This window comes from Hemiscyllium ocellatum, chromosome 11, assembly GCF_020745735.1.
Source record: "Hemiscyllium ocellatum isolate sHemOce1 chromosome 11, sHemOce1.pat.X.cur, whole genome shotgun sequence".
In the NCBI taxonomy this organism is placed as follows: domain Eukaryota; kingdom Metazoa; phylum Chordata; class Chondrichthyes; order Orectolobiformes; family Hemiscylliidae; genus Hemiscyllium; species Hemiscyllium ocellatum.
The window spans coordinates 67,728,414-67,746,632 of record NC_083411.1 but is presented as its reverse complement, the minus strand read 5'-3'; the positions used below and the strand labels follow the sequence as shown (position 1 = coordinate 67,746,632).

At 43.2% G+C, this 18,219-nt stretch overlaps 1 protein-coding gene across 1 annotated transcript in view; it reads left to right on the top strand.

Annotated features, from left to right (window-relative positions):
- The window catches only part of si:ch211-26b3.4 (connector enhancer of kinase suppressor of ras 2), a 582,714-nt gene that overhangs the window by 550,223 nt on the left and 14,272 nt on the right, over positions 1 to 18,219 (top strand). Inside the window, 2 exon segments of the mRNA XM_060832168.1 lie at positions 6,249 to 6,349; positions 9,418 to 9,931. Of these exon segments, the coding sequence (XP_060688151.1) occupies positions 6,249 to 6,349; positions 9,418 to 9,931 (615 nt within the window).

Below are 18,219 nucleotides of genomic sequence, written 5' to 3'. Positions count from 1 at the left end.
AAATGATATTGTCCGCCTGCACAGAACCAATAACACTAATATGAGCAGGAAGAGCAATCCCAGAACTGAAAATGTCACCTCCATTTTCTTCCACACTTCTGATTTAACTTTGCAACAATAAGGAAAATTTAATCCATAAAATATCAATAATTAATTTTCATTGGTATGTGAGTGAGAAATTGGTCTTTAGGATTTTCCAAGAAAGGTAACAAAGCGACATTGGGATATTTGACAAAATACCAACACAGAAAGTATATCTAAGCTTTCATTTCTTTTCACTTTTGAAAAGTTAGTCATGAAAGCAGGAAACGGTTGTGACAAAGGCTTCTTGCCTTTGGCCATCATTTCAAGTCACAGCAAGAGATAAAATAATAAGGACCAAGGTTTGACAAATAGGCTTGTTTAAATTCAACACTGGAGAGAAAAAAATCTTTATGCTGAGGATTAAATTGGCTACTGAAGGGAATCTAGGCCGAAAAACCCATCGATCAAAGCCACAGCATTAATGCGTCACCCATGATCTCTGACAGGCTTAGATGACAGTCACTTAATATTATTTAAATAGTTGAGCTATTTGTGTGTGTGGTGCATCTCTTTGTGTCTACTCAAAAGATCACAAGATGCTGTGAAGATTGCTATATCATAATGGATTCAAGTGCAGGAGCAGGGTCAGTTGCTGCCTTGGTGAGATCACATAGGGGGGCAATGGCCTGGTGGAATTATTGCTGGACAGTGATCCAGATTACATTCTGAGGATCTGGGTTCAAAAACCACTCTAGTAGATAGTGAAATTTGAACTCAATAAATATCTGGAATTAAGAATCTAATGATGACCATGAATCGGTTGTTGGGAAATACCATCTGGTTCATTAATGTCCTTTAGGGAAGGAAGCTGCCATCCTTACCTGGTCTGGCCTCTATGTGACTCCAGACCCACAGTGATGTAGTTGACTCTCAGCTGCCCTCTGGCAATAAATGCTGTCTAGCCAGGACACCCTCATCCTGTGAATGAATGAAAAAATACTAGAGTATTGAATACTGTTTTGATCTCCTTATCTGGAGAAGGATGTTTTGGCGATGGAGGGTGTGCAGTAAAGAATTACCAGACTGATTCCTGGAATGGCAGGACTGACATTTGAAGAGGGATTGGATCGGTTAGGACTACATTCACTGCAGTTTAGAAGAATGTGAGAGGAGTCACATAGAAATTATAACAGGACTAGACAGTATAAATGGAGGGAGGATGTACCTGATAATCAGAGAATCCAGAACCAGGGATCACAGTCCATGGATAAGAGTAGGCCATTTAAGCCTGAACTGAGGAAAGATTTCTTCAGGCAGACAGTGGTGAGCCTGTGGGACTCACTGGCACAGAAAGCAGTTAAGGCCAAAACATCAAATGTATTCAAGAAGGAGTTAAGTACGGTTCTTAGGGCTAAAGAGATCAAAGAGGCTGGGGGAGAAAGCGAGGACAGGGTACTGCAGATAGTGATCAGCCATGATGATCATACTGAATGGTGGAGCAGGCTTGAAGGGTCTACTCCTGCTCCTATTTTCTTTGGTTCTGTGTATCTATCATGGGTAGATGTCTGGGCCTTGAAATACAGGTGTTCCCAAACTTCCAATCCAACAGTGTCTTCTTCTAATCTGTGTACAGGCCACCTGTGTATTGTTACGTGTATTCCTGATCAGAGCTGAGGAAGCTCCTGGGTCACATCCTCTAACCATGTTCAATGCAAAAACAAGCTGTGGGCGGCACGGTGGCACAGTGGTTAGCACTGCTGCCTCACAGCGCCTGTAGACCCGGGTTCAATTCCCGACTCAGGCGACTGACTGTGTGGAGTTTGCACGTTCTCCCCGTGTCTGCGTGGGTTTCCTCCGGGTGCTCCGGTTTCCTCCCACAGTCACAAAGATGTGCGGGTCAGGTGAATTGGCCAAGCTAAATTGTCCATAGTGTTAGGTAAGGGGTAAATGTAGGGGTATGGGTGGGTTGCGCTTCGGCGGGTCGGTGTGGACTTGTTGGGCCGAAGGGCCTGTTTCCACACTGTAAGTCTAATCTAATCTAATCTAAAAGCTGCCTGAGCAAAACCTGGGCCCTCTACCTCCTCACCACATCCCATGGTAATCTCAATCACCATCCTTCCATCACAGAACCTGACAGAATGCAATAACACTTCGCCTGAGTCTAGCCTTCTATATTTTCAGCTTTTTCCATGTCATAGATTAAAATGTTGTTGGTACCACCACTGTGTTTTGATTCGGGCATTGTTAATGTTGGGGGAAGGACAGAAATAGTCAGGGAGAAAAGGAGGCATCGTCCACAGCATCAGTGAACGTTTCCTTTCTTTATCTGCAGGGGCACAGGGGATTATTGACTCTCACTGCATAACTTCTGTGCACTGTTCGGGCTGCTTGTCTGCTTGCACTGGTCACACTCATGGGATTACTGTAGTGGGTCTCCCAACTATACAGCTGAAGATTAGATAACTCAGTGCTACGGTGCACTGCTGTGCTTTACATAATGTGACTCCAGATAGATGACCATTGACCTATTGATTTCAATTTCGTCACAAATATTGGAGCCTGTTCATAGATGCACTTACTGCGTGAGCACTTCACATGTCTACCCTAATTCCTCCCTCAGTTGTTTCAGGGAGGTATCAATCTGCTGTAGTTCCTGGATAATTGAAGGCTGAACTGCCCCAATTGATATTCATCGGAACCCCTCAGGAATCCCAGTGCACCAACTTATATAGGAATTGTCTGGGAATTTAAAATTCTGATGGGCAATAACCCTGCATCTGGAACCCTCCGAGAACATCCCCACCATTGACGTAGTCATAGGCTTCAGAAAATTCCAACCCACTGATGTGCATGTGCAGTTACCCCCAAAATGTCAAAAGTCATGTCAAACTCCAAGGTAACTGTACAGCTGACACCCTCTGACTGACCAACACCCCAAAACTCTGTCTCCTGAGTTACCCCTCATCACCCAACTACCCTTCTGTCTCCTCCCGTCAGACTACGCCCCCACACCTGTCAAAAACACCCAACTATCTTCATCACCAACACCTCACTACACCCAAGTAACTCTGAACTTGACCCAACAATACTCCCTGTCAACGATTACCTCAAACTCCAGATACCACCACTAACTACAGCCCAACAACAATACTACCCTGAACTACACTACACTCATCCACCCATCTACCACCCTATCCGGCTCACCAACTTTCACCTGCCCCCTCATCCACCAGCCACTCTAACCCCCTCACCTATCTACTACCCTATCCTCCTCACCCATCTGCCACCCTAACCCTTCACACATGATCTATCTTACATTTGCAACTACTTGCTACCCCATCCACCTGTCTCCTTACATCCGATCCTCTTTACTCACCTTCCATCCTACCTCACCTCACTCACCTGCCACTCTAAGCCTTCACCAGTGATCACCTTTTTCCTTGGCTTCTCAAAGAGGCTTTGGGACCAGTAAATCCTACGCATGGCAGGATAGGGCAAGTAGAGTCTTGAAAAGAGACAATGGCTTGGATTGCCACACATACCATGAGGCTGCGTGTGACTTAAACTATGGTCTGTATTTCTACACAGCCCCAGTTTGGAAATCCTGGCCAAAAATGCAGAACTCTACCAGAAGGTAACATATTGGGGCAGAGTGGCATTGTGGTAATGATGAATAATTAAGATCCCCATAGTAATGTTCTGGGGACACGGGCTCCCACCATGGCAGGTTATGAAGTCTGAATTCAATAGACATACAGAATGAAAGACTAGTCTAATGGTGACCATATAACCACTGTCCATTGTTGTAAAATCCCAACTGGCTCACTAATGTCCTTTATCTAAGGAAATTTCCCATCTTTCTCTGGTCTGCTCCACACATGACACTAGATACATAGCAATGCAGTTGAGTCATAACTGTTGTGTGCGTAGTTAGGGAATGGCAATTAATGTTGACCAGCCAACATTGAACAACTTAAACATCAAACAGGTGGGTTGTAACTCCTTAGAAGTTTTGGTTCAATAAGTTACATGAATGAGTGGAGGATGTCACAAGTGAATGCAGGCTGAATGAGTCGTTGGGCAAATCTATAGCAAATGAAGGTCAGTGTCAGGAAGTATGAGTTTATCTACTCTGGATTGAAGAATAATAACGTGGAACACTTTAGGAATGGTGAGGTGTGAAGAACTGTGAGAAAGGCATTTGCCATTTGCATTTTCACCACCTACTGCACCTCCAATGCTTATGTTCAGTGACTGATGGATGAGGGCACCCAGGTCTTATTGCACCTCACCCTTTCCCAATTTATTGCCTTTGGGATAATAATCTGCCTTACTATTTTTGCTATCAAAGTGGCTAGTCAGCAGATTTATCCACATTATACTGTATCTGTCATATAGACCACTCTATCCATTGGAACGAATCACATTGAAGCATCTCTGCACCTCACTCTTTACCCTCACACCCAGAATTGTGTTACCCTGAGTAGGGACCGGGTTTTGAACAAACGTTTATATTGGAGCAAGTGTGCACAGTGTTCAAATCTCAAATTCATACTCAGTACCGACAGCTTCAGACTGTAATAATGAGACAAACTATGGACATTCTTTCCCTTGTGTTTGAAGGATTTGATTCTTAGTTGATTATGTAGCCTTAGTTGGTTACCAGTGAGGACCTTGGGTAATCTCTCCAGGCTAAGTAAGAGAGGAATAATTTTCTTTTGTACTCATTAATCAAGAGTGACCCAGTGACTGATCACATTCTGGGAGATTGCAGCTTTGATATTAACAGGGATGAGTTGTGCAGGATGGGTTGGGTAGATTGCAGTTGCAAAGTCTCAGAAAACAAAAGGAGGAAGCTTTCACATTTTGTCACGAGCTGTGAAATTTTGGAAACCAAGAAATGCATCATCTGGCCTTGACAAGGTCTCCATCCTGAAGTCAGCCTGATTGATAGTGTTAGGTGCTTTAGTCAGAGGGTAATGGGTCTGGGCGGTTTCTCTTCGGAGGGTTGGTGTGGACTTGTTGGGCCGAAGGGCCTATTTGCACACTGTAGATAATCTAATCTTTAAAAACCCAGGGTATCTGCAGGTTGGAGTCAGGTTTCCCAAGTACTAGGAACTCTTCCCAATATATCCACATGGTCACTCTTGACGCTCCATATCTTTCAATGGCTGGCATAAAGTGGATTGATGCTGGTTTCACTGTTGTTCACCATTTATAGATATGATTCGAATGAGAATATGGAAGACCTGGTTAGTAAGTTTGCAGATGTTACCAAAATTGGTAGTGTAGTGGACAGTGAAGAACATTATCTAAAAGCACAATGGATCTTGATCAACTGGGCCAATGGGCCGAGGAATGGCAAATGGAGTTTAATGCAGATAAATGTAAGGTGTTGCATTTTGGTAAGACAAACCAGGGCAGGACTTAGACAGTTAATGGTAGGGCCCTGGAGAGTGTTGTAGAACAAACAGACCTAGTAGTTCAGGTACGTAGTTCCTCGGAAGTTGCATTGCAGGTAGCCAGGGTGGTTAAGAAGGTATTTGGCATGTTTGCTTTCATTAGTTAGAGCACTGAATACGTGAATTGGAATGTCATGTTACAGTTATGTAAGACATTGCTGGGGCCACATTTAGAGTGTTGCCTTCAATTCTCATTGCTCTGCTTTAGGAAGCATGTTATTGAGTTGGAAAGAGTGCAAAAAAGATTTCCAAGGGTGTTACTGAGAATGGAAGGTTTGCGTTATAAGGAGAGGTTGGGTAGGCCAGGACTTTTTTTCCCTCGAGTGCCGGAGACTGAGGAGTGACCTCATAGAGTTTTATAAAAACCAAGCTCGTATACCCAGGTTAGGGGAGTCCAAAATTAGGTTTAAGATGAGAGGAGAAAGATTTAAAAGAGCTCTTAGGGGCAATCTTCCCACACACAGGGTGGTGTGTGTATGGGTCAAGCTGCCAGAGGAAGTGGTAGAGGTGGGTATAATTGCAACATTTAAAAGACATTTGGACCATACATGGATAGGAAAGAATTAGAGGGATATGGGCCAAATCTAGGCAAATGGGACTATTTCTGTTCAGGAATCCTTGATTGCATGGATGAGTTGGGTTGAAGGGCCTGTTTCCGTGCTGCATGCCTCTAGGACTCTCATTATCAGCTCCAATTGGACTGTTCGAAAAGATTTTAAGTCAGTAGTGTTTTACTAATGAGGTCTTTTTGTTTCTCTTCAGACTACTGGAGTGAAAGTGACCAAGAGGATGCTAATGATGCTTTAACAGTAAAAGCAGAGGGCCATTCAGCAGTGTGTGACACATACCCCCGGGCACCATCAGTAAGTATTTTAATGGAGCCTTGCTAGTTATGTTGGTAGTTTTTGCAGACAAATAACTCCAGCAATGTTCATCAGCACGTTACTAGGATGTTAGGCTAGATTCGGGGCTGAAGTCTTGGAGTGGGTGTTGAATCCACTTCGAGATGAATGTTCCACTGCCTGAACCATGTTCGAGTCACTTGAGAAATACAGCATTATCTGCCTGTATTTAAATGAATGGAAGCTTCCCCTCAGATAGCAGACAGAGGGCTTTCTGTAACATATTTGGCAAAAAGAAATGAAAAAAAAAATTTGATTTTACAAAGAGGCACGGTGGCTCAGTGGTTAGCACTGCTGCCTCATAGCGCCAGGGATCCGGGTTCAATTCCCACCTTGGGCAACTGTCTGTGTGAGTTTCCTCCAGGTGCTCCGGTTTCCTCCCACAATCCAAAGATATGCAGGCTAGGTGAATTGGCCATGCTAAATTGCCCGTAGTGTTAGGTGCATTCGTCAAGGGTGAATGTAGAGGAATGGGTCTGGGTGCGGTTGCTGTTCGGAGAGTTGGTGTGGACTTGTTGGGCTGAAGGGCCTGTTTCCACACTGTAGTGAACCTTATCTTATCAAAGCGAACTATAATCTGGGGTGGACTGCCTAAAAGGATAATAGTAATACATTCAACTGTAACCTTTTAGTGGAATTTGGATAAGTACTTGAAATGAGAATATACAGGGCACTGTGAGAGAAGTAAGGGAGTTTGACCAATTAGATAGCTTTTTCAAAGAAGCAACACAGATGCTATGGGCCAAATGGCCTCCGTCTGTGCTATGTTTTGCTTTGATTCCTACACAAAAAATTGCAATTTATGTATGTAGTGCCTCGAATAACATGGTAAGCCATCTTAAGGAACTTTTAAGTGTAGTTCAGCAAACAATATATTTAATTGAGTCACATGTTAGAACAGGGTAAAAAATGAGGTCTGCAGATGCTGGAGATCACAGTTGAAAATGTTGCTGGTTAAAGCCCAGCAGGTCAGGCAGCATCCAAGGAATAGGAAATTCGACGTTTCGGGCATAAGCCCTTCATCAGGAATGAGGAGAGGGTGCCAGGCAGGCTGAGATAAAAGGTAGAGAGGAGGGACTTGGGGGAGGGGCGATGGAGATGTGATAGGTGGAAGGAGGTCAAGGTGAGGGTGATAGGCCGGAGTGGGGTGGGGGCGGAGAGGTTAGGAAGAAGATTGCAGGTTAGGAGGGCGGTGCTGAGTTGAGGGAACCGACTGAGACAAGGTGGGGAGAGGGGAAATGAGGAAACTGGAGAAATCTGAGTTCTCCAGTTTCCTCATTTCCCCTCCCCACACCTTGTCTCAGTCGGTTCCCTCAACTCAGCACCGCCCTCCTAACCTGCAATCTTCTTCCTAACCTCTCCGCCCCCACCCCACTCCGGCCTATCACCCTCACCTTGACCTCCTTCCACCTATCACATCTCCATCGCCCCTCCCCCAAGTCCCTCCTCCCTACCTTTTATCTCAGCCTGCCTGGCACCCTCTCCTCATTCCTGATGAAGGGCTTATGCCCGTAACGTCGAATTTCCTATTCCTTGGATGCTGCCTGACCTGCTGTGCTTTAACCAGCAACACATTTTCACACATGTTAGAACAGATGAGCAAAGCACTGGCCAAAAAGAGATAGATTTTAGCAAAATTCTTAAAGGAGGTGTTGTGAGTAAATTACCACAAGCTATCTTTAATTTGGCTCATTATTAAGAATTCTCATAATCGAGTAATTATTTAAACTTTATTGTATATAGCAACCAAAATAGAACCCCTCAAGAGAGTAGCTTAAGTCTCACAAGTCAACATGGCTGTTACCTGATTATTGGTGGAATTTAGCTACAATTTGGGCCAACAGTGTCTGTCTCTCAACATGTCCAGGGTTCTGTTCTTGTGTAGTGTTCTTTTCCGGAGTTCTGTCCCCTCAAGGAATCCGGGAATTGAATTTTTATACAATCTTCCGTCCTTCAAGTTTGTGGTGTGACGTTATTGATAACCCTTTATATTCTTTCATCCAGAATAATGCAAGTCTACAACTTGCCTTCTGCTCAGAGGTAACTCCCCTGTTCCTTGTTACATTTGGCATTGACTGTTTGTTTGAAGACACAATGGTCCTGCGATCAATTCCTAAATCTTTCTGCAGGGCAATCAGTTGTCCTTGTGGCATAAGGCAGCCAGTTATCAAGCAGTTGTTAGTGGGGGAAGTTAGGGGAGATGATAGCCCAGTGGTGTTATCACTGGAGTATTATTCCAGAGACTATTAATCCAGAGACCCAGGTAATGTTCTGGGGACCTGAGTTTGAATCCTCGCCATGGCAGATGATGGAATCTGAATTCAATAAAAATCCAGAATTAGGAGTTTAATGATGACAATGAATATATTGTCAATTGTCAGAAAACCCTATCTGGTGCACTAATGTCCTTTAGAGAAGGAAACTGCCACCTTTACCTGGTCTGGCCTACATATGACTCCAGACCTACAGCAATGTGGTTGACTCTCCACTGCTCTCTGGGCAATTAGGAATGGGCAATAAATGCTGGCCTGGCCAATGACACCCTCATTCTATGAATGGACAATAAATAATTTTTAAAGAAAGCTTTTTTCATCTAACTTAAACTTCTTCTTCTCCCAGACATGACTAATTGCTTTCAATTCCTGTATAAATTTGTCCTTGTCCCCTCACAGCTATTCCAGACAGAGGTATTGCTGCTTCTTTCAATTTGTGAACAGTTATTAAAGTTCTGATGCTTACATTATCACAGAGGAGAGATAGTTAGAAAGGTGGAGAGGCTTCGAAATGGAATTTCAATGCTGAGGGCCCCAAGAGTTGTTAATGAGATATGAAGAATCTCACAGAGGTGGAAGAGAGCAGAAATCTGAGGGAGGTAGGGCTGGACGATGTTGCAGAGTTACAAATGTTAGTTGTCTATTTATTAAAATTGCAAATATCAATTTTCAATCTTATCATTATAAAAATACATAAGGCCATTGCTGATAATTGGCAGTAACTACAGAGGTGTTGTCTCTGACTTTTTTCTATAGGTTAACTCTTCGAGTCCCTACCCAGAACCTAAGCACGGACGACATTTCTCAAGTGAGTCAACATATTCGCATTCATCTGCTGAGGATTCACGGCACGATGCATCAGGAAGCACTCATTCGTCTGGCTGTAGATCTTCCTACAGAGAAAGGCGGTCATGGCAGGATCTGATTGAAACCCCGCTAACCAGCTCAGGGTTGCATTTCCTGCAGACTGTCCCACTGGAAACAGATTATCTCGCCGGCAGAACAGGACTAATGTCACCCGAGAGGAGACGACAGGCAACGTTACCTGTGCAGAGACGCCACAACCATGACCGTGATGGGCCCTTTCCATTGGTGGAGTGTGAGCGGGGACCTGGATCTCACAGTAGAGGATGTAAACAACGCAGTCAGAGTCTCCCGAGGAATAGGGAAGCAAGAATGAAAGGACATGTGCTCCCTCCTGGACTCGCTGAGGAGAGGTCCGAAGATGATGAGATCCAATGTATCAAGCAAAATGGTGGAAATAAACAAGGTTGGTGTGCCAATATTTTTAATAGAGCCTATTATGTTTGGATAGAGTGATTAGAGAATATTGTATGTGACTGGAATTCATTTCATTGAAGAAGGAACTTGCTCTTCTTATATCACCTTGCACATTCTCAAGATGCTCCAATAAGACAGAGCAGGCAATGACTTGCTTTTGCAGTGATGTCCTTGTTGTTGCACAGACACATTATCAGGTCCCAGAAACAACAGATGGGAAGAGTGATCAGTTAAGCAGTTTCAGTGCCTTTGGTTGAGAGAGAAATGATGGACAAAACACTGAATAATCTTGCTCTTTGATCACGTTCCAATAGCATTCTGATCAGGCATACAGCCTTGAATTCATGTCTTACCCAAATGACAGAACTGGAGCGCCCTCCTCTGTATAGGAGTGAAGTGTCAACTAGATTATAATACGAAAGTCAAACTCAGCTCCTTGTACCCAAGAGTCTTGTGCCTCAGAAGGGGATCACCACTGAGCCACGTTAAGAAAAACTAAAACAAAATGGCAATCGCCAAATCAGGAGGAACTCTTAAATTCCCTTCACATTGTGAAGCCCATTTAGTGTTCAATACTGAGTGTCTGGTTTATACAGACAAGCCCTTTTCTCTCAGTACCTCGTGAGGTAATAGACAAACTCATAAAAATCAAGGCATTTCGTGTAAAAATTATGAGTTACTTTTTATTTACAAACATAAGTGGGTATAGTTTGTCAATTGGTTTTTAAATGGCATGAGTCTTATTAAAGCTCTACCTGAAGCTCTACACAGAAACTAAATTACTGCTTTTTCTTGCTTTATAATAAACCTTTAAATAATTCCTAAATGTGTGATAAAAGACAATCTGTCCTTCCACTACAGCTGAAACACGTGCCTTCTTATAGGACAAAAACGTAACTTACTTGTCCAAGTTAACACATTCACAGATTAAAAGTATGTTTATCTATTGTGGAGTAACTCTTAGCACCTTCAAGTTATGGTAGTGAATGACAAGTTAAGAAGATATACGATAAATAACTGGCAGGGAAAAGATACTCTGTCTCATTCAAGCTGTCTCGCGTAAGTGCACGTATACTTGCCATCGTAAAATAGAGGAGGTTGTGTGGATCAGTAGGTAATGATGTGTTTCAGAGCCAGAATCTCTGGGATCAGGACCTACTTGTTGGTCTCGGAAGGAATATTTTAGTTGTGGTCCTTCTGAAGGAGAAGACAAAGTCCCTGTGAAGATACAAAACAAATCTGTAAAACAATTTTTTTCAATGATTTGTCTTATTGTTCACTTACAATATCTCGAAACAAGTTCATCTAACAAATACCCAAGTCTGATGAGAGATATCGAGTGAGCAGTACGTCTGTCCTGCTCTGTTCGTGCCAAGAGTTGCCATTTGTGTTTCACCATTATTCCTCATGCAGGAACACACCTCAAAGTGCTTCACTTTAAGAATATTAAAGAATGGATACTGACCAATCAGGGCAAGTTTAAAAATAAAGTTGAGATCTGGGAAGAAAAGGTAGAAAAATGCTTCTGTTTTACTTTTAAACACAGAGAGGGGCGTGAGACTGAACAACAAGGACAATGTGAGGCACCATCCTATTGAAGAAGGGAAAAAGAGCAAGAGGCATTGTCATTGGAGTGGAAAGGTCATGCAGGAATTTGAAAATTAGGCTAAAAGTTAATTCATTTCCATTAGGCCCAGATCAAGGAAGCAAAAGCCACTTTGGGATGTGACCCTGTATGAGGAATCATGGTGAAAGGCAAATTGTCGACTCATGGCACTAACAAAGAGCACAGTCATACTGCTCACTTGATACCTCTCATCAGAATTGGTCATTTGTTATATGTAATTGTTTCGAGATACTATAAGTGAACAATAAGACCAATCATTGAAAAGTTTATGTTTTACAGGTCTGTTTTGTATCTCTAAAGGGACTTCGCTTTCTCATTTGGGAAACAGTGAGGGAGTATTAGAAGGATTACATTTCAAATGCTCCTTCTGTGACGAAAAAGTCCCGCAGGTCTTGAACCCAGAAATCCTGGCTCTGAAACAGGGCACTGCCTACTGAACTACACAACCTCCTCTATTTTACAATGGGGAGTATATGTGCACTTATGTGAGACGGGCTAAATGGGACAGAATATCTTTATCTGCCAGTATTTATCATATGTCTATCTTAGCTTGCCAGTGGCCATCAAACTCATAGTGTTTAGTCATTGTTCCCTTGGGATGATGAATAACGTCAAAAATAAGAGCAGAAATGGACCATTTCGCCCTTTGAGTCTAATCTGACATTCAGTATGGATGTGGTTGATTGGTTTTTGTTTGGAATTCTACACTCCCATTTATTCTTGACAACCTTTGACTTCCCTGCCAAACAAGAATCTAGCTACAGCTGACTTGCAAATATTCAATGAGCCCTATTTTCACTGCCTTAAGAGGCAGAGAGTTTCAAAGTCCTATAACGTTCTGACAGAATAAAATTCTCCTCATCTCTGTCCTTAAAGGGTGAACCCTATAATTTTAAAATAGTTCCTCATAGTTCTGGACTGACCCACAATTAAGCATCCAGTTCTTACACACTTTAATCAAGTCACCTCACAGTCTTCTAAACTCCAATGGAGACAAACCCAGCCGATGCAGCCAATCCTCATAACCCACTTATTGCATGTATCAATGTAGTGAACTTCCTCAGAATTACCTCCAATGCAAATACAGTACATCCTTTCTTAAATAGGGATGCCAAAACTGTACACAGTATTTGAGATGTTGTCTTAATAATACCCAGTATACAAAGAACAAAGAACATTACAGCACAGGAACAGGTGCTTCGGCATCCTCTATCTAAACTTGTCACCTGTTTTCTAAGGATCTGCTCCCTGCCCATTCATGTATCTGTCTAGATATATCTTAAATAATGCTATCATGCCTGCCCCTACTACCTCCACTGGCAATGCGTTCCAGGTACCCACCGCCCTCTGTGTAAAGAATTTTCCACACATAAAACACATAATTTTCCCTTAAACTTTTTCCCTCTCACCTTGAACTCGTGACCCTGAGTAATTGAGTCCCCCACTCTGGGAAAAAGCTTCTTGCTATCCGCCCTATTGATACCTCTCATGATTTTGTAGACCTCAATCAAGGCCTCCTCAACCTCAGCCTATCTAATGAAAATAATCCTAATCTACTCAACCTTTCTTCATAGATAGCACCCTCCATACCAGGCAATACCCTGGTGAACCTCCTCTGCACCCTCCCCAAAGCATCCAAAAGTGAAACACCCTGACTGTAATATTCAATTCCTCACATACTAAAGGATAGCAGCCCTTTCGCCTTTCTGATTATGTGTTGTACCTGCATACTGATGGTTTGTGGCTCATGCACTAGAGCATCAAGATCTCTCGGGAGCTTGGAATTTTGCAGTCATTCCCCATTTATTTAAAACTTGTTTTTTTTTTCATTTTTCCTGTCAAAGTGAACATCCTTATATTTCCCAAGTTGTATTCCATCTGCCAGATTTTTGCCCACTCCATATCCACCTGCAAATCCTTTTATGTGTTCTCCATAATGTACTTTTCTACCTATCTTTGTTTCATCTGCAAATTGAGCCATCATGCCTTTGCTCCCCTCATCTGAGTCATTGATTGAAATTGTAAAAGATTGAGGCCCCAGCACAGACCTCTGAAGGACCAGTCTTCACATCCTGCCAAGCAGACATATATTCCTTTATTTATACCCTCTGTTTTCTGCCAGCCAGCCTATCTTACCCCTTTAAAAGTGTTGAGTGATGTTTTGTAGAAGGTATCCATGTAAAATTCTAGGGTCTTTGTCGGAGTGCTCCCTCTGCCTGTGACCAAGATACTGATCAGCAGACTGAAAGTCAGCAAGCTATTTCGAACTAGCCAATCAAATATCAACAACAAAGACTTCTGGTCAGGTCAAAAATAAGGCTGAATTTGACTAAGAAATCATGTATCCAGCAATAAGTTCATGGAAACTGGCATATCTGTTTCAAGCACACATTTACCTTCCCTGGTGGTCAGGTGGTTGGGTTGCTGTGTTTTCACTACCACATCTCAGGTTTGTTTCCCACACAGAGAATGAGCATTTATAAAGAGGTGATGACCTAGTGGTATTCTCGCTGGCTTATTAATCAAGACAACTTGTTAATGCTCTGGGGACCTAGATTTGAATCCTGCCACAGCAGATTGTAGAATTTGAGGGGGTGGCAGGTTGGCTCAGTGGTTAGCACTGCTGCCTCACAGCTCCAAGGATCTGGGTTTGATTCCACCTTTGGGCAACTGTCTGTGTGGAATTTGCACATTCTCCCTGTGTCTACAGTCCAACGATGTGCAGGTTAATTGGATTGGCCATGCTAAATTGCCCGTAGTGGCCAGGGATGAGCAGGCTAGGTGGGTTAAGCTGTGGGAAAGGCAGGGTTACAGAGATTAGGTGGTCTCTTTCGGCACTGCAGGGATTCAATGATGGTCATCAGTGTACTGCCTCTCACTTTGTTCCAGGAATGGAAAATAGTGAAGAGCCTTTGGTTAAGACTGGAAGGGACCCATTGGGCCTGAATGAGATTTAGGTCTGAAACAAATTGATGGTACACATTTATTTATGCACATGGTTCAGTCTTTACATTTAATTCAATGCAGTCACTATCTGCTACTGATCCATACAATATTCCATTTCACATTTTAAATAAACCTTGGAAATTTCATCTCTGACCCATTTATTCTAAGTTAAAAACCACACAACACCAGGTTACAGTTCAACAGGTTTATTTAGAAACACCAGCTTTCAGAGCACTACTCCTTCACCAGGTAACTAGTGGGGCAGGATCATAAGACACAGAATTTATAGCAAAAGATCACAGTGTCACGCAACTGAAACAATATATTGAACAAACCTAGATTGCTGTTAAGTCTTTCATCTTTTAGAATGGGTTGCAGGTTTCGGTTCATTAATATGTAAATCCCAGAACTTCTTTCAAGTCATTCTCAAGATAACTTAAGGTTTTATTGTAAAAAAGTGACAGCTCGGCTCAGGCAATGCATGAAAGGTGGGAGGTTAAAGTCTACCTGTATCCCAATCTTGAGTCAGACAATTTCCAAAGTAGGAATTTATAAAATGTTATATGGATTGATTGCCTGCACTGTCTGCATGCAGATTGTGTAGTTTTTGACCAAAATAGAATGTGTCTGTAAATACAATTCTGCAAATGTAAATTCACCCCATAGACTAATATATGTGTTCTGTGTGTGTGCATGTGAGAGAGAGAATGTGCGTGTGTGTGAGTGTGAGTGCATGAGAGAGTGTGTATTTACGTGTATGTATGATTGTGATGGAGTATAAGCCTGAGAGGATGTGTGCATGGGAGTGAGTGTGAGGGGTGCATGCATGTGTGTCTGAGAGAGAGCATGTGGATGAGAGAGTGTGTGTGTGTATTGTGTAGTGGGGTCAGCTGTAGTCTGACATGAACCCAACGTCCTGGTTGAGGCTTTTGCCTTGGGAACTGAGCTTGGCTATCAGCCTGTGCTCGGCCACTCTGCATTGTTGCATCTCCCTTGGAGGATGGTCACCTGAAGATCCAAATGTCTCTGACCGCTGAAATGTTCCCCAACTGGGAGGGAGCATGCCTGTCTGGCAGTCGTTGCATGGTGTCCATTCGTCCATTGTCGTAGCATCTGCTTCGTCTCGCCAATGTACCATGTCTCAGGGCATCCTTGCCTGCAGCATATTAGATAGACAACGTTGGCCAAGACACCTGACTACCTGCTGTGTACATGATGAGTGGTGTCCCCACATGTAATGGTGGTACCCATGTCGACACTCTGACACGTCTTGCAGTGGTTGCCGTGACAGGGTTGTACGGTGTTGTGGATGATGTTGTCCTGAAGTGGAGAAAATATGCCATTTTCTTTGCAGCCTGCAACATGTTATCGATGAGGATAAGCACTTCACCAAGACTTCACTATACCTCCACTTCTTGCCTTTAAACAACCAGTAAATCTTAAACAGACCATTGTCTGTAGCAAACTGCCCAGCCTTCAGGACAACATCATCCACAATCCCATACAACCCTGTCATGGCAACCACATCAAGATGTGCCAACATGGATACCACTGTTACACGTGGGGACACCACCCACTATGTACACAGCAGGTACTCGTGTGACTCGGCTAACGTTGTCTATCTCCTACACTGCAGGCAAAATTGCCTGAGGCATGGTATGTTGGTGAGACCAAACAAATGCTATGACAATGGATGAATGGACAATGTGCAACAATTGCCGGACAGGGATGTTCCCTCTCAGTTGGGAACACTTCAGTGGTCAGGGGTGTTTGGCCTCAGACCTTCGGGTGACCATCCTCCAAGTTGACTTCGGGATATGCAACAACGCAGAGTGGTCAAACAGAGGCTAATAACCAAGTTCAGTATCCATGGGGATGGCCTCAACCAGGACTTTGGGTTCATGTCACACACACACACACACACACACGCATACATACACACATATTCTTACATACTCACACACCCACTCTCTCATACACACGCTGTCTCTCAAACACACGCACGTACAACCCCCACACTCACACCCATACACACACCCTCTCACAGGCTTGGACTCTGTCATACTCATGAGGTACTCTACCAAGCACGCGCACACATAAACGCGCACTCTCTCATGCACACACTTACATGCACTCTCTCTCTCTTTCACCATGCTATCGCGCGTGCGCACACACACACAGACACACAGACACAAACGTCTATGGGGAATTTGCATTTGCAGAATTGTATTTGCAGATTCTATTTTTCCTCAAATGCACACAATTTAGAGGCAGTCAATCCATATAACATTTCATAAATTCCTACTTTTGAAATGGAGCCAGTCTGACTCAAGTTTGGGACACAGGCAGTCTCTAACCTCATACCTTTGATACATTGTCTCAGCTGAGATGTCACCTTTCCTTATAAAGCCTTAAGTTATCTCGAGAATGTGACTTAAAAGAAGTTCTGGGATTTACACATTAATGAACCGAAACCTGCAACCCATTCTAAAAGATGAAAGACTTAAACAGCAATCTAGGTTTGTTTAATATATCATTTTAAATGCATGATATTGTGATCTTTTGCTATGAATTCTGTGTCTTATGATCCTGCCCCACTAGTTACGTTATAAAGGTGCAGCACTCTGAAAGCTAGTGCTTCCAAATAAACCTGTTGGACTATAACCTGGTCTTGTGTGATTTTTAACTTTGTTCATCCCAGTCCAATCCCGGCACCTCCACCCCATTTATTCTAATGATCCAGTTTTCAAACCAGTATTCCTGAAGTATTTTCTGTGTTTTTGCACTCAAGGACTCCACCCCAACCAATGTGGTTGAAAGGGCCCTGGACCCTAACCACCCCACTTCCCACACATCTACTCTCATTGCTTTGAGCACAATGAAAGGGTTCTCTTGGCCCTCGCCAGTGCCTGTACTCAGTAGATTGTTTTCTGCCATTTCAATCGCCTCCAGGGAGATGCCACCACCCCACAAAATGCATCGTCCTCTCAGTGATCAGCATTCTGAAGGGGTTATTCCCTCCTTGTTATCCTGATCCGCTCTTTAATTACCCCACTCATCCCCTTCCCACAGCATCTTTCCAGTCAAACACAGGGGTCAGAACAGCTACCTTTTTCCTTCCCATCTCTGCACTGTCAGAGTCACTACCTTCAATTCTCTCCAGTTTAGTTCACTGTATTCACTGTGCACAGTGTGGTCTCCTCGAAAGAGTGGAGACAAAACGCAAATTGGTTAACCCTCCTGCAGGACACCTCCGTTCAATCTGTGAACATGACCCTGAGCATCTGGAGGCTTGTTATTTTAATTTTTCACTTTACTCTGACATCGCTGTCCTTGACCTACGGCATTCTTCCAAAGTTATCTTTTGATTAGAATACTTCACAGCCTCTAGCCTCAACAGTGCGCACAAAAATTTCAAATCATAATTTCTGCCTTTCCAGTTTGATTCACTTTCTTTGTGTCTTTCCATTTTCCTCTTATTTTATCTCTCAATCAGTGGAACATCTGTCCTAAGTACATCCTTGGTTGCTTTTCTTGCCCTGTCTCTCTAACTCCTTTGATCCTAGAGGGTGACTTTTTCATCTATACAATGTCCCCTGTCTTCCGCCCTATCATTGACCTTCCTTTTGTCCTTATCCCACTGACCTCTTGCTCAATGCCTGCACCAGCTCTAACTTTTTCCCCGTTCTGATGAAGTGTCATTG